Consider the following 15,641-nt stretch of genomic DNA (forward strand, 5'->3'; position numbering starts at 1 on the left):
TCGTTGGGCTCTTGATCAATCTTGGTGACAACCTCTACATTCTAAACTTCTTCCACTAGATTTATCACATGCTCATTCACTACATCCATGCCCTCCAAAGGACATGTATTCGCCAAGAGATGGTCTTCCCCGACCATTCCTTCTCTTTTCTCCTCTTTATTCGTGTGGGTTGCTTTCATTTGTTTCTTTTGTCACCTCTCTTGCTTTATCTTCCCCAAGAAATCTTGTCTTACCTTAGGTGCTTCTATCTCAAATGCAACTATCCATCACTTCTTTCCCTCCTTTTCTAATGTAGGGATCATCAACACCCATTCAATTACAAATCCTCAGTTCCTCTTTTTTTCTTCCATCAACAACTTTGAGTCTTTCCAGCTCTAACCATTGCAAGACTTCTCCACACCTATATTGTCTCTTTTGAGCTTCTCTCAGACTCTTACTGCTTTGCTCGTGTTTCACGAATTGTCCCCCTTAACTCATTATTGCTCAAGACTTCCACACACTTCTAAAAATCCTCTCCAACCCTTGAGACAACTTAATTGCTTCATCTCCACCCACAAGTCCTAGAACAAGGTGCCTCACATTCAATGCTTTTTCTCATGCACACAAGAACCCTACTCTAATACCAATTGATATAGAACAAAACTCCCCTCTACACTTTAACATCTCGAAAACACAAAACACACAACAAAAAGTATCACAAGGACTCTATGCTCCAAGACAGTCAAATTGCAACAAGAAATATAATTTTTATTCTCATTGAATTTTGTAATTAACCTGTCTTGGTATAACTTGAATAATCACCAACTTCATCAATTTTTTACCACTAAGCGGATATTTGGCATTTAATCACACACTTGGTGATCAATACCAATAATAGTTTGTGCTTGGGGTGTTAGCAAGGGAATTTAAGAAACTACATATGCATGCACATAATCAGATGTATTTTTCAATTCTCCAACTTATTCAATGTTAAGCTTCACATACATAACTCAGCTGAATGCAAAGCTAGGAAAACAATTCACACATGCTATGAACAACTTCTTGCTAACAATTTATTGTTTACATCATGGAAGACAATAGAAATTGAGATAGCAGAAATCAAAATCATAAATGAAACCTGAAGTTATGCAAAATGACCAGTTTGCCTTATAGCTCTCACAGCTGACCAATGAAACACATCACTATAGAAGTTAAACAGGCTGCCTATTATTCAAACGCAGGTCTGAGAAAATATATTTGCAAGCCCTTAATGCAGACACATGGCCTCTACAGGCATTCACAGCCCCTAAACAACAAATCGCAGCCTCTGAACTTACTAACGCAAGTCTGCAAACAAGCCCAATGACCTTCCAATATGAAACACGGGCTATAATAGATGATCATTGGTCCTTAATTGTTGATGTTGTTAGTAAAAACTATATTGTAGCCGACGGGTTGAGTTGGTATCCGAAAGGTTGCATGACAATTGAGTCACCCCTTCGGGAAGTATATGTACATCGTTTGAATGGCTTATGAATCATCATTGTAATTGGAATTGCATATGTATCATCATTGTAATTGGAATTGCATATGTGCTTATATGAATAAGGTATATGTTTTGTGTTACATTCTAATGTATTAATGCGATAAGCATCCGTTTACCCTATACAGTAAATAACTGGCGCCGTTGTCGAGGAGGAGGATGAGGAGGATGATGTAGACGTCGAGGTTATCACAGCACCGCCACTATTATTTCCAAGATCCCTCACAGCTACACCTCACTCTCACTTAGTCCCAGTAGGCGTTCACATTGTGGGATTTGGGCAGTTTAGGCAACCTGTGGTTATGACCTTAGTCACCGTAGCAGCCAAACCAGCAGCGCAGGCAGCACACTGGCCATCAGTCCAACCAGCATTAGCACCTCCAATAACGGCTGAGCCTTCAGGAGATCGAGAGGTTGTGCTAGCTATAGCCATAGTTCTACCAAAGATAGGGGTTGAGACACATACAACCACAATTATACCCGATGATGAGGCAGGGACACAGGAGGGAGTGATGGAGGTACCTACACAGGAGGAAGCAATGGGTTAGAGGATACCCGGAGTTCACTTAGATGTAGTGGGATCTGATGCAGTGGTGATGATAGATGATGCATTATTGACTAGTAAGGATGTTGCAGTCAAAGACTTGAGTAGGAGTTGAGTGGCTATTTGGGTAAGAGGTTCAGCATCAGACCAGTAGTCGACACTTGTCACTATCTCACCCATGAGAGGTACCTAAAGTGATAGATGCTCCAGTACTAGCAGAGAGTTATCCTACCATCATAGTGGAGCCACCACCACCCCCACCTCCGAGAGGGAGCACGGCTGAGAGGATGATGGAAGCAATAGAGACAACAATGGCCATAGAGCCCACCACACCATCCGACCCTTCGCCAGCTATAGAGGAGGATATGAAAACATACTTAGCAAATGTATTGACTCGAGGCAAACGAGTAGTAGTCTCGGCACAAAGACGTGCCTTGGAGTCAGTAGTATGGGAGTTGGAGCAGGTCTTAGCATTTATGAGGGTTGGTTGTCCAGTGACCTTCTCTGTATGTTTCGAGGTGAGAGGAGCATAGAGACCCCAGAGATGCGGGAGAAGTGGAATACTTAGGAGCATGTGGTGGAAAACAAAGTCGAGCATCTCATGCGAGGGATAGTACAGGTGTATCGAGAGGCATATTATGCCCTGCACAGGAATGAGGCAGATAAAGTAGTAGCCATAAGGGCTCAGGAGGAGACAACTACCAAACTAGCCTCAGTAAAAGCGAGTTTGGTCACCCAACAGGCAGCTTGGGAAAAGGAGTGCGCAACACTCGTTACTAAGAAGGCAGCAGTTGTATATCAGTTGGGGAATGAGAAGAAAGAATCAAATACAAAGGAAATTGAGCTCCAAAGGATAGCCCACATGATGAAGAGGGCACTAGAACTACAAATGTGGGCTAAACTGAATCTGGACGCTTGAACGCAATAGGTGCATGAGTTGCATGGGCAATTGAACGAGTTGAGGGCACAAAAGAGATCTACCACACCAGGGACGCATCCCTCTTCTTCTTAGTTTGTTATGAGCCTTGATATAATTAGTAGTTTGAGACATTTTGAAATTTGATGTATAAGTTGTCTCTATTTTGTCATCCGGAGATGACTTTACTTTTTAGGGGATGATGTTGTCGGTTAAAATTATATTGTAGACAACAGGTTGAGTTGGTATCCCAAAAGTTGCGTGATGGTTGAGTCACCCCTTCGGAAAGTATATGTACATTGTCTGAATGGCTTATGAATCATCATTGTAATTGGAATTGCATATGTGCTTATATGAATAAAGTATATGTTTTGTATTACATTCTAATCTATTAATGCGATAAGTATCCATTTACCCTATGCTGTAAACAATTGAGTGCAGGTCACTAGTGGTGATCACAGGTGCTTTAGGATTGAACGCAGGTGCAAGAAAAATGGATACCAGCCACTAAAAATGAATCACAGCTCAAGAGAAAGACAAACGCTGCATTGAGGTGAGATAACAGCCCATCTAACAGCACAATGATTTATCAAATCAAATCGCAGGAATGATTTGATTGATAGCATCTCAAATTTCCTCCAAACCAATCAGTTTCCTTCAACATAAACTCCTCAGAAATAGTAGGAAATAGTAGACAAGCCAACATAATTACTCTATCTCAGCAATAACTTGCAATTCAATTCCCAAAACTAATTCACAATACCTTAGTTGTGAATTACCAGGCAATCCAAACCCTTCTACTTCAACAAGGGAAAAGAAATCCACAAACTCAAAAATGTCACAAAGACAACAAAAGCCAAATAGATAACAAACAATTGGATGATGTCTCATAATGGGAGCCATTTTTATAATTTCCATTGTGCAACTTAGCTTCAACTAGACACCTTTCACTCAAAAGTCTTTTTTTTTATACATAAGCACATAATATAATTTATTAATTTCCTTTTGGCTCCCAAAAATGACCCTTATGACCATATCATGATATTTTTACACCCAAGGCCATTGTTTCTTGTGCGCAAGATTTAAAACTTTTCAACTCAATTCCAACGAGCTATGACACTGAGGTGACCAACATACAATATCAACAAAAATAGCAACCTCAGCATATTTAGTTGAATTATAATAATTCACCCGTCTTATGAAAATGACTAAAGAAGCATCAGAATAGAAATATGACAATACAATAGTGATCCTGATGAGAAATGCAATGAATGAACCTGACAAGGCAACTTACTAAAAATAGATGCTTCCTCCAAGATTCTTGGAGCCCAAACTAGAAGCGAGAAATAAAAACTGAGAGCATCACTCAACTCCTCTAACTCAATTGAGCTCATTAGAACAAACTGCTGACTTACTATATATAGTAAGCCCCTCAAAATGGAACCAAAACTCACCATAGGCCACTAGAAAGCCTAAAATTGTCAGCTCAAAATCATGGCATTACCATTAGCCTCACATACTCAAAGTCACACATGGAAACTCACTTCCTTGCTCTTTTGTAATCTCGTCTCTCTGTATGCTTCTATGCAGCCCCACAACTTCTTGGATCGCCTCAACCCTTCCTCCTCTCTTTGATGCCCTTCTCCTATTCTTAATAGTTCAATTTGCACTTGAATAGATTTCTGTTCAAATTCCTCTCTGCAATTTGCTGCCATTCATTTTCATTCATTCATTTTCTTTTTTTTTTCCATTTTTATTAATTCTTACGTTCTCTTTTTGTCTTGATGTGTAGATTAAAGTAACTCATCAATTTCTATGTGATTATCCTTTGGTCGAGCGCTTCAACTTCCACTTGTCCATGTGTCTAGCCTCTTATCGTCTACTGCATAACACCCTCTTCCTACTATGTTTATTTTCCTCTTCGGTTCCTCCAATGTTTCATTCCCTGTCTTTACAAATTTCTGTTTGGAGTTGAATCAACTATTTGAGAGCATGTTTGAAAGCTACTTAAAAAATCCAATTTCATTAGGCCTTCACAAATGCTCACAGCTTGTTTCGAAGACTCTTGTAGAACTAGTAAAGATTAAGAGTTTAGCCTTGAACCTACCCTTCTCTTCCACACAAAACCTATCTTCTCCATTCTCCTTGTCCATTCCAAAGAATGAGAGACGTCTTTCTTGAAGGCAGGAAAATCTGCAATCAACACATTCTATGTGACGACGTCTGCTTGCGGCACTCCGTCAAACAGCTCACAAGTGATGCCTATGCTATGTTTTGCATCCACCTCTAAGAGGGCATTTAGAGCAAACATTTGATCAATGACCATACGCTATTCCAAAGCTCCCACTTTACCACAATAGGAATGATGCTAGTGAGCTTGTTCAATATGGCATTACACCTAATAACTACGGTTGCACAAAATTAACATCAAATTGTCTTATGTTTCTACATTTTTGCTTCAACATAGAATGAAACAATTTGTGTGACAAGATCCAAAATTTCAGCACACAGACGAAGAGATGCTAGACAAAGTCAACACAAACCCTAAAACAAAGAAAACACATATATTTTTGTCAGTGTTGATTGCTTGTTGACCCGCATGTGTTCTACACCTCACTCTCTTGTCTCATTGACAAGTTTCACTCCTAAACATTAATATAACCATAATTAACTTCATCTCCGAAAAAATTCCAGATAGCAAGTGTAGCAGGGGAAACCTAGGAAACCCAAATTCATATGGAGCATAAAATTTTCCTTGGAACATAAAAAAAGTACGCAATGTTCCTGGCATCTCCGTGAGGTTGCAGGCAAGGGATTTGAGGTTTTAGGCAAGGGGAATTCGCATGTGCAAAGAACTGAGGATGAGAAAAAAAATTTAAAATAAGATTTTTGAGAGATTAATAGAAAGGGAAACAAATCAATATTCTATGAGATTCAATCCTTCATTGTTAGAGAAACAAACGCATGGAATTAGCCAATTCCATACCAATCTTGTAAAGTTACTGCAAAATTTTATTATGAATCAGACTTAGATTGTACCTTTTCTATGCTTATTGTAGATAATCTTCAATATACAATCTTGAATGAATGGAGAAATATAATTTTGGAAATGCTTTTAACTTCTACAAGTCATCTTAGGGTAGTATTGATTAAGGAGTAGACTTCTATTAATTGTGTGTCCTTAACCTTCAACCACACCCTACATAAATAAGGTAACCAAAGGGCATGTCCCTCCAAGGGACATAACCCTATCTAGCTCGGCCTTTGCTTGACTTCTCATAATCGGCAACAAAGGAAGATAATTATGTATGTTATCAAACTAACTAATGTTTAGTTTAGTTTCATACTTAAACATCTTTACCCAAGGGAGACATCGATCATGACTTTATACAAGGAGCAAGTATTAATAGGCCTTTCATGCAAGAACAAATCTAAATGATCTTGTACAATCAGATCAATATAATATCGAAGTTACAGATTTAAGACTCCCTCTTAACTTGATAATAATACTGAGAGATAACATATCTAGCATCATCAGTTATGATGAATAAGCATAGAATGATACTCTATATCTATCTAAATCTTCTTAGCATGTGGTATCATCGAACACATGATACTATGTCATATTACTATACCTGTGATATAACATATCACTAATACTAGTGATAATAGTATTGAAAAGAATACAATGTACAGGATAATCATTCTGAGAATAATTAAATTCTTCATTTATCCAAGTTGTGATTCATAGGTACTAGCATTCCTATATCACAACATGACCCTCAATTAAGATCTGCCAGAACACAGGATAAACTCCGGAGAATAATAAAAATTCTTCCTTTATCCAAATTGTGACTCATAGGCATAACAATGTCTACATCACAATGTGATCTTGAACTCATCTAGATCTAACAGTAGATCTCTATTGTCTAGCACATTAGCTAAGAGATCGTCATCTCTCATAATCTTTCATACAAGTGTTCATTATCTCAAAGATCGTCACCTCTAAAATAATGAATACAAACAGTGGAGCCAATAACAATCAATAGCTTGACAATAAAATTATTTTATTAATAATTTAAAAAATACAAATGAATTACAATTCAACCATACCAAGTCTTTTCCTGAAGTGATCTATCTTCACTCGAGAGAGAGGTTTGGTGAGAATATTTGTTGTCTAATCTGCAGTGCAAATGTATTCTAATTTTACAGTATTCCTGTCTACCATATCTCTTACATAATGATAAGGAATTTCGATATGTTTAGACCTATCATGAAAAGCTAGATTCACAAAAATCTTGATTGAACTCGGATTATCACAATGAATAGCCATAGGATACATGGCTTGACCAAATAATCCCACAAGTAACTTTCTAAGCCAAACTGTTTCCGGAGAGGCCATCGCTGCTGCAATGTATTCGGCTTCTATGGAACTTTGTGCTACTAAAGACTGCTTTCTTCATATCCATGATATCATTGTTGAGCCTAAACTAAAAAGACATCCTGAAGTGTTTTTCTTGTCAATAACACTTCCAACCCAATCTAAGTTTGTGTATCTATGTAGGTCTAATTCAACTTTCTCATACCTGAGCCCAAGGTTAAGAGTGCCTTGTAAGTATCTCATGATGTGTTTGACTGCAACTAGGTGAATCTCCTTTGGCTCACACATAAACTAACTTAATGCATTAACAACATAGCAAATGTTAGGTCTTGTGTTTACCAAGTACATCAGGGACCCAATCATCTGTCTGTAAAGAGTAGAATCTATGGAAGGTGATTATGTCGCTGCTTCCTTAAGTTTATGTAAATTAGTCTCCATGGGAGAAGACATAGGCTTGCAGTTCCACATTCCAAATCTCTTCAAGATGTCTAATGTATACTTTCCTTGATTGAGTATGATGCTGTCAGAATTCTACCATACTTCTAGTCCTAGGAAGTAATGAAGGAGTCCTAAATCTTTCATCTCAAATTCTTTGATTAGATCTTTCTTGCATTTATCTATGAGATGATCATCACCTGTTATTATTAAATCATCAACATACAGTATCAAAATTACCATATCATCTTTATCCCTTTTATAATATAGATTTGGATCAACTTCATTCTTGGAGAATCCTAAGCCAATGAGATATTTATCAATTCTTTCATACCATGCCCTTGGAGCCTGTATAAGCCCATAGAGAGCTTTCTTGAGCCTACAAAAAAAAAATTTAGGGTTATGAGATTCAAATCCTTCAGATTGCTCCAAATATACCTCTTATGTAATCTTTTCATTCAAAAATGTTGTTTTTACATCCATCTAATGTACTTTTCATCCCTTCGATGCTGCAATAGCTAGGACTGTTCTCACGGAGGTGTATCTGGCAACAAGAGCAAAGGTTTCTTCATAATCAATCCCTTCTTTTGAGACAATCTCCTGGTTACGAATCTGGCTCTATATTTTTCAATGCTATTGTCAGCAGCATGCTTGATTTTAAATATCCACTTGGAAAAAATAGCAGACTTTCCTTCAAGTCTTGGAACATTTTCCCAAACATCATTCTTCATAATGGATTGGTAGTCTTCTATCATGACATCCTTCCAAGTTGTATGTTTAATAGCATCTAAAACACTGGATGGTTCTGATTTAGATAAATCATTCAAGTCTATTGCATAACTAGAAAATCATTTGGGTCTTTTGCTTTCTCTAAATGTTCCAGATGGTGAAATGAAGTCTTGTGTTTCCTCTACTGTCTTAATGGCCCAAAGTGGTCTTTTCTTAGAATTTTTGGTTTCTTCAAGATTGAGGTTTTGAATTTCATCTTCAATTTGTTCAATGTTCTCCCTCTAAGACTCAGATTCAGTATTTCCTTCATAACTAGGTAAGGGAGAGGGTTCTTCAAAACTTAGAGCTCTTTTGAATGCTAAATCTTCTTCAAAAATTACATCCCTACTAAGTTAAATATTTTTCTAACCAGGTATGAAAATTACTCCCTCTTAATTCATGTTTCTTTACAAAACTCTTTAAACAAATCTGAGATGTATTCCCCTCCTTTAGTTTCAAGGTGCAATTTCCAATTCCTTTGACGGAATGTGTTGAATTATCACCAATGGTGACTTCGCCATTAATTTTTTCCAATATAGAGTCTAGTGCTTCTCTATATCCTGTAATATGTCAAGATGATCCACTATTAATCACCCATGCCTTACTTGAGACTTCATTTGACAGTGCCGAATACAATACACGATTTTCAGGATCATAGTTATCTTCTTCCCTTGTAATGTTTGTACAATTCACCTGTTGTTTAGAATTCTCAAGGCAATTAGATCTGTAGTGTCCAAACTTTTTGCATCTGAAGCATTTTATTTTGGATAGATCTTTCTTAGGTTTGTCATTCCTTTGATTACCCTTTTTCTTCTTAAAGTGCTTCGTCTTACCTTTACAAGAATTTGTGTTAAGAACACGAAGTTTTTCATCTTCAGTTTTCAACTTTCCCCCTTTCTTAAGTTTTTTAGATTCTTCCTCAAGACAATCTCCCTTAAGTCTATTGAAGTCAGGAAGATTGTCTCCAGCACTTACTCCATGTGCGAATGTTTCCCATGAATCTGGTAATCCATCTATAGCCATCAGTGTTAGTGTTAGTGTTGTGTCATTAATGATGGTTCCTATACTTGCAAGTTCATCTCTTAGACTAGCAACTCTTAGGAAGTAAGAATTCATTGATTCTCCCTTCTTTATTTGTATATGATTTAGTTGCCTTTTTAGTGCAAGAACTCTAGTTGCATTGTTAACCTCATATGCATTTAATAATGCATTCATCATATGAAATGTTGTTTGACGTTTCGCTAGCATGGGTACTATTTCATTTTTCACTCCATCTAATATGATCTATATGGCTTTCCTATTTCCTTTACTCTATATAGTTTTATGAGATTCAACAGCAGATTGTCTAGATGCTGAATCAACAAATTGTTTTACATCATTTTCTTCAAGAATCATCATGATTCTGAATTTCCATGCATCAAAGTGTTCTTTCCTGTCAAACCTGTCCTTGGGTCTGATTGTGTATGCCATTGAAGATAGGAGAATGATGCTAGATATATATCAAGTTTGATTATTTAATTTGTAGAGCCTAGGTTCGACTACCAGAGCTCTGATACCATCTAAAGTTACTGCAAAATTCTGTTATAAATCAGACTTAGATTGTACCTTTTCTATGCTTGCTATAGATAATCTTCAATATACAGTCTTGAATGAATGGAGATATATAATTCTGGAAATGCTTTTAACTTCTGCAAGTTGTCTTAGGGCAGTATTGATTAAGGAGCAGACTTCTATTAATTGTGTGTCCTTAACCTTCAACCACACCCTACATAAATAAGGTAACCAAAGGGCATGTCCCTCCACAGGACATGACCCTATCTAGGTCAGCCTTGCTTGACTTCTCATAATCGGTGTCAAAGGAAGATAATTATGTTTGTTATCAAACTAACTAATGTTTAGTTTAGTTTCATACTTAAACATCTTTACCCAAGGGAGATGCCGATCATGCCTTTATACAAGGAGCAAGTATTAATAGGCCTTTCATGCAAGAACAGATCTGAATGATCTCGTGCAATCAGATCAGTAAAATATCGAAGTTACAGATTTAACAAATCTAACCAAAATCATTCATTACCTGCTATAAATTAGTAATTCATATAAACATATAAGCATTCTATTATCTACATTCAAAGCCAAGTAAGGACTATAAGCATTTTTTATCTTTAATCATGAGTTAATAGTAATGTAAAAGATCTTGCAGATCACAACAGACAAATATGTTCTTCACATGAAGATGGGACCATCAAAATAGCATGGATCAAAATCATTCACAATTAATCTTCCTGAGATTCTTAAGTAATAAAATAATAGTGCTAAGCAAGTCTAATCAAAAGTCACAGCTACATTGGATAAAATCTAAAAGGTCATATTTCGCGTTTCAATAGACTACATTTCCTGAAATCTTTTTCTTGAAAACACTTACTGATTGTAATAGGTGTGAGGCACATTTTTCAGGAAGTCATAAAAAAGAGCACAATGTTCAACAACAGAAAACGCAAGGGTTTGTACAAACCTCTTCCAGGCCAGAACATGTCCGGTGCAAGCCCGGCCCTAAGATAGCCTTACAATCAGGGAATCTTTCAACCAGCTTGTTGTGAACATCCAGTGGCAATGTTGCAGTAACAAAAAGATACTGTGCGGCCAAGGGTGCAGAACTTGTAAGCTTTTCCAATGCTAATACAAAATCCTCATCATCAAATAAGATGTCCACTTCATCCAACACCATACTGAAAGATTGCAACAGATTGAATACTCCCAAAAATTAGTATACCTACTCCATTCTAATAAAGATTGCAACTTGCAGTACATAAAATATTATATTCAGACACATCATATTATGTACACAGACTTTTCAAACGGAGGCACCCACCATTACCATGTTTATCAATGCAAAAATAAATCAGACTTTTTGAGTGCTTACTGGAGAATGACATCTGCCTAGAAGAAAGGTTAGTTGCAAAGTTTGGATATGCATGCCATATATAACACAGATAATGTTGAAATAGTGGGACTAGAAATCTTTTATTCTTTGTAGGTTATTACAAAAAATATCAGTATTGACAGGGCATCTCTCCATCAAATGCAGAAAATCCAAGTTATTGACAGCCCTCAAATCCCACCAGAAATCTCATTCTTAGAATTAGTGAGAAAATTTTTCATTTTGTAAATTATAAAAACTGCCTTTATTCATACATTGATAAGTATACATGAAACAAGGTTTACATGTAAGGGCTAATCAAATATCCAAAAAAGTGAAAAATAATAATACAGATTAGCAAATAATCTTATAGAAAAATCATAATGCAATACATAACAATGTAAAGCATGGTGCAAATTGCTCCACTAATGGAGCAATAACAAGTATTACTGAAAGTCCCCAATGCCAATGAATCGAGATAAATTCAATACAAAAATGAATGCTGAATGAATTTGAAATTCTAGTAAAAAAGGTAAGCAAATAATGCATTTAGTCATGGACTGTTACCTCAAAAGGTTACTTGGCTGCAATACTCCTTTTTGCATAAAAAAACCAAAACGACTAGGAGTTGCTATAAGTATGTCAGTACCCTGCTCCAGAGTATTTTGCTGAGTTTTGTAATTAAATCCTCCTGTTGCAGCCATGCATTTGAGAGGCATTCCTGCTCTGGATATAGCTTTGCAAGCATTAAGGACCTACAATAATTTCCAGATTAGCTATCATTAGAAATAAGCAAAGAAAGTAACCATTCGCATACACTTATTCCATGCTGGGAGCTATTCACTGCTATTCTGTTTATAAACCGAGTGTTCTTCAAAAATTAGGAGTAAAGTTTATATAGTTACTCTGAGGGCATTGGTGATGTAAGCAAAAATGAGGATTGTTATTGGAAATCCAAGAAATTTAATTTAATTTTTGGAAATATTGAACGCATTTAGTTTTTCTGTCATTTAAATTGCCATCTCCTGGTCATCCCTGAATTTATGGAATTGTTTGCCATCCTCAGAACCGTGTCCCTGCATATCCCTATCCTGGAAACTTGAAGAAACACTGCTAAATAGCTTCTGCAAGATGTAATAAGTCAACTTGTTCTCCTGGAACAAATTTTCAAAGCCTGTCAATCATTGAATATTACAAATATCCAAAAAAAATATATCAATTATTTTGGGGTCTTGGGATGTGCAGTGTCATGGTTTAAACTTTAAACACCTTTCCGGTGAAGCAGCCATCAAGGTTCAAACCCTTCCGGGCCACTGTGCTCGCAGGCCTTGTGCCTTCCTGGGCCATGATGTGGGGATAAAGTCTTCTGTTTGTGGCCTCACTAGTTCATTGCTCTGGGTTAAAAATGTTTCGCATAGAGCCAGAGGCTATGTCATGACAGCATCGCTGGTCACATTAAAAAATTAACAAGGCATTATACATAATAACATATACACACATACATATATACTGGAAGACAGCCATATAGTTAAGCATAAACCCCTAACTTAAAAAAGGTGTTTGACAGGATGGTAAATTAATCATATGCAATGAATCGCATACTTTTAAGAATCTCAATAAATCATGAACAATTTTGTTAAGAAATTGATAACCAGCTGCAGCACTACAAATGATGAGGAAACAATGCGGGGATCTATCTCTGTATGGTCTACACCTGGTGCTTAAGGCTTCCTAGGTGGTAGCTCTTTGCATAGGGTCTTCCCAAGAAACCCAAAATTACGAAAAGCGGATCTTCAAAGGTTTATGCATGTAGTGCCATAAACAAGAGATTAACATATAGCAGTTGTGATTACTGTTTACTGCATAGGGTAAGAAGTTCAACACAAGTATAACACGATTCAATTCAGAATAGGTACTTTATTCATGTATGCACTTGCAGATTACAATCCGATTACAATGACTACAATGATCTATGATGATTCCAAAGTCCATCTCGGATGTATGCATATACCTTTCCGAAGGGGTGACTCAAGCATCACGCGCCCGTTCGGATACTATTCTACCCGTCGGCTACATTATACATTTTACCGACAACATCATCCCCCCCCAAAAGAAAGGTCGTCTCCGGACGACAATTACAAAATATCTGAGACAAATTAACAACAAAATACATTAATTGACTAACTACAACAAGATAGATCTGTTTCTGTCGCATCACTTTCACATTCATCCTATGCCTACACCAAACTGGTCTCCAGCCCACGTTGTATCTGTAGCCTCTGCTAACACAATACTATCTCCTTAGCTGACCTTGATAGCCACCTGTGTTGCTTTCTCTGTTTCCAACTCCTGGTTACACTGAGCCAAGTGTCGCCATACTGCCTTCAACTGGATGATCAGCTCCTCTCGAGCTCTCTACGCATCCACCAAGACAGCCTCATGCCCAACACCTACTCCAAGTGCCTCCTCTGACACACAAACACTCATGCCTACAGCAGCAGCTCTAGGTCTCATCAACTGGTCACACTTCCCATGACTAATATCCACAACAACTGGGGGTCTAGGGGGCAATGCCCCCAACGGAGTCGAGCGGCAGCGCCCCTCGCCGCCAAGACCAAATTAGCACTCTGAAACCCACACAAAACTGCATGGAACACACCATTTCTGTCATTTTTTTCCGATTCCACACTCTTTCTGGTAACTACTTATGTCTACCCTTCCCTTTGGCATTATGCATTACTCATTCCAAACTGTTTCAATCTGTCGTCTTTTTTTTTTTTTTTTTTGCTCTTCCACTTCCTTCCTCTTTCCTGCAGACTTGCTTTCCTGATACCCTTTGTACGTCTGAACCAGCTTCTCCCTAGTAATGGTACGGCTTTCATAAAATTCCTATTATTGCTTTCTTCTTTTCTGCTCTCAACGCCATATGGTGCTTTGAATGCCTATTTATACTATGTATTATTTGGAACTATCTCGGTCAATTGCTCTCCCACCGTACGGTATCCGTACGAAGTTTCCTCATTGCCCAGGGGTCGTATGGTATTCTATGTTTCCCTTCATATGATGAGGTCGTACGGCTATCAATTTTCTATAACTATGTTTCGGTTTGCTTGGGGCCGTGCGGTCTCCTTTTTGCTTTTATCCTCACCATACGGTCTTTTTCTTCATGCATAGCAGGCCGTACGGCTTATTCCCTTCCACATCTACTGTACGGTGGTCAAAAAAAATCCTTCCCAATTCTTTCAAGGCCGTACGGAGTCCTAGCTTTTGAGAATATTCAACAGTCGTACAATGTCTTATTTCTAAGCCGTACAGTCTTTGATTTATAACTACTCATGATGTTCCCCAGGCCGTACGGTCCTTAATGGTCCCCCCTGAGGCCGTACGGTCATCCATCTTATTTGAAGGTATACTTTGAATCATTTTCTTTACTTATTACTATGGCTTTTCTTATTATTATTTTTATTTTCAACATAAGTCCTTGGGGGCCGTACGGTGAACAAAACTGCTCCATTTTTCTTTCAAGGCCGTAGGGCCTTTTTCTCCAGGGTTATTCTTATGATTCACTTTATTATTTTTGCTTTTCTTCCATTTTCTCTGTATAGTCCCGGGCCCCATTAGTTTAATAAAAAAAATCACCTCTCAGTACATTTACTTTATGCTTCTTTTATCACTTCATACTTCTATAACTACAGTTTACCAACTATATTCGACTTTTAATTTTATACATATATAAACTATTTACAAACAACTTTTCTTCATTCATCAATTATTTGTTCGCAGAGGAGCCTTTCTTTCTCTATATATTTTCCACTTTGATCCATTTACGACATCTGGCATTTCTTTTCCGTCCAATGTCCACAATTTAATTGCTCCGTTATACCCAACTTCTCGTATCTTGTACGGTCCAACCCATTTAACTTTAAATTTTTCAGGCCTTATTTCATTTTGTCCATTATACTTTAGTACTAAATGACCAGGTTGAAATCTGTTTAATTTTAAACACTTCTGATGCCATACCTTCCACCTATTTTGTGCAACTTCCACGGCCCATGCTACATAGTTCTTATTCCTTCGGTACGGCCGCTTCTGTACAGGTACCGCACCTTCAATTAATGGTATCCGGTGGACACATAGCTCTGGTGGTACTCCTTTTTA

General features: G+C 37.4%; 1 protein-coding gene and 1 long non-coding RNA gene across 3 annotated transcripts in view; both read right to left on the reverse strand.

The window, feature by feature from the left end:
- Positions 1–15,641, reverse strand: part of LOC149560552 (DEAD-box ATP-dependent RNA helicase 50-like) — a 131,678-nt gene that overhangs the window by 83,286 nt on the left and 32,751 nt on the right. For both annotated transcript variants that reach the window (XM_089824737.1, XM_089824738.1), the window contains exons 4-5: positions 12,051–12,238; positions 11,079–11,292 (exon numbers count right to left, since the gene is read on the reverse strand). In XM_089824737.1, the coding sequence (XP_089680863.1) occupies positions 11,079–11,292; positions 12,051–12,238 (402 nt within the window). The remainder of the gene's footprint in view (positions 1–11,078; positions 11,293–12,050; positions 12,239–15,641) is intronic.
- Positions 12,374–12,916, reverse strand: LOC149560553 (uncharacterized). The gene is made up of 2 exons (XR_016363704.1): positions 12,753–12,916; positions 12,374–12,637 (listed from the first exon to the last, which is right to left on the reverse strand). It is a non-coding gene; the product is annotated as an uncharacterized LOC149560553 (long non-coding RNA).

This window comes from Cupressus sempervirens, chromosome 4, assembly GCF_028749045.1.
Source record: "Cupressus sempervirens isolate cs-2001-9-10 chromosome 4, ASM2874904v1, whole genome shotgun sequence".
Lineage (NCBI taxonomy): Eukaryota > Viridiplantae > Streptophyta > Pinopsida > Cupressales > Cupressaceae > Cupressus > Cupressus sempervirens.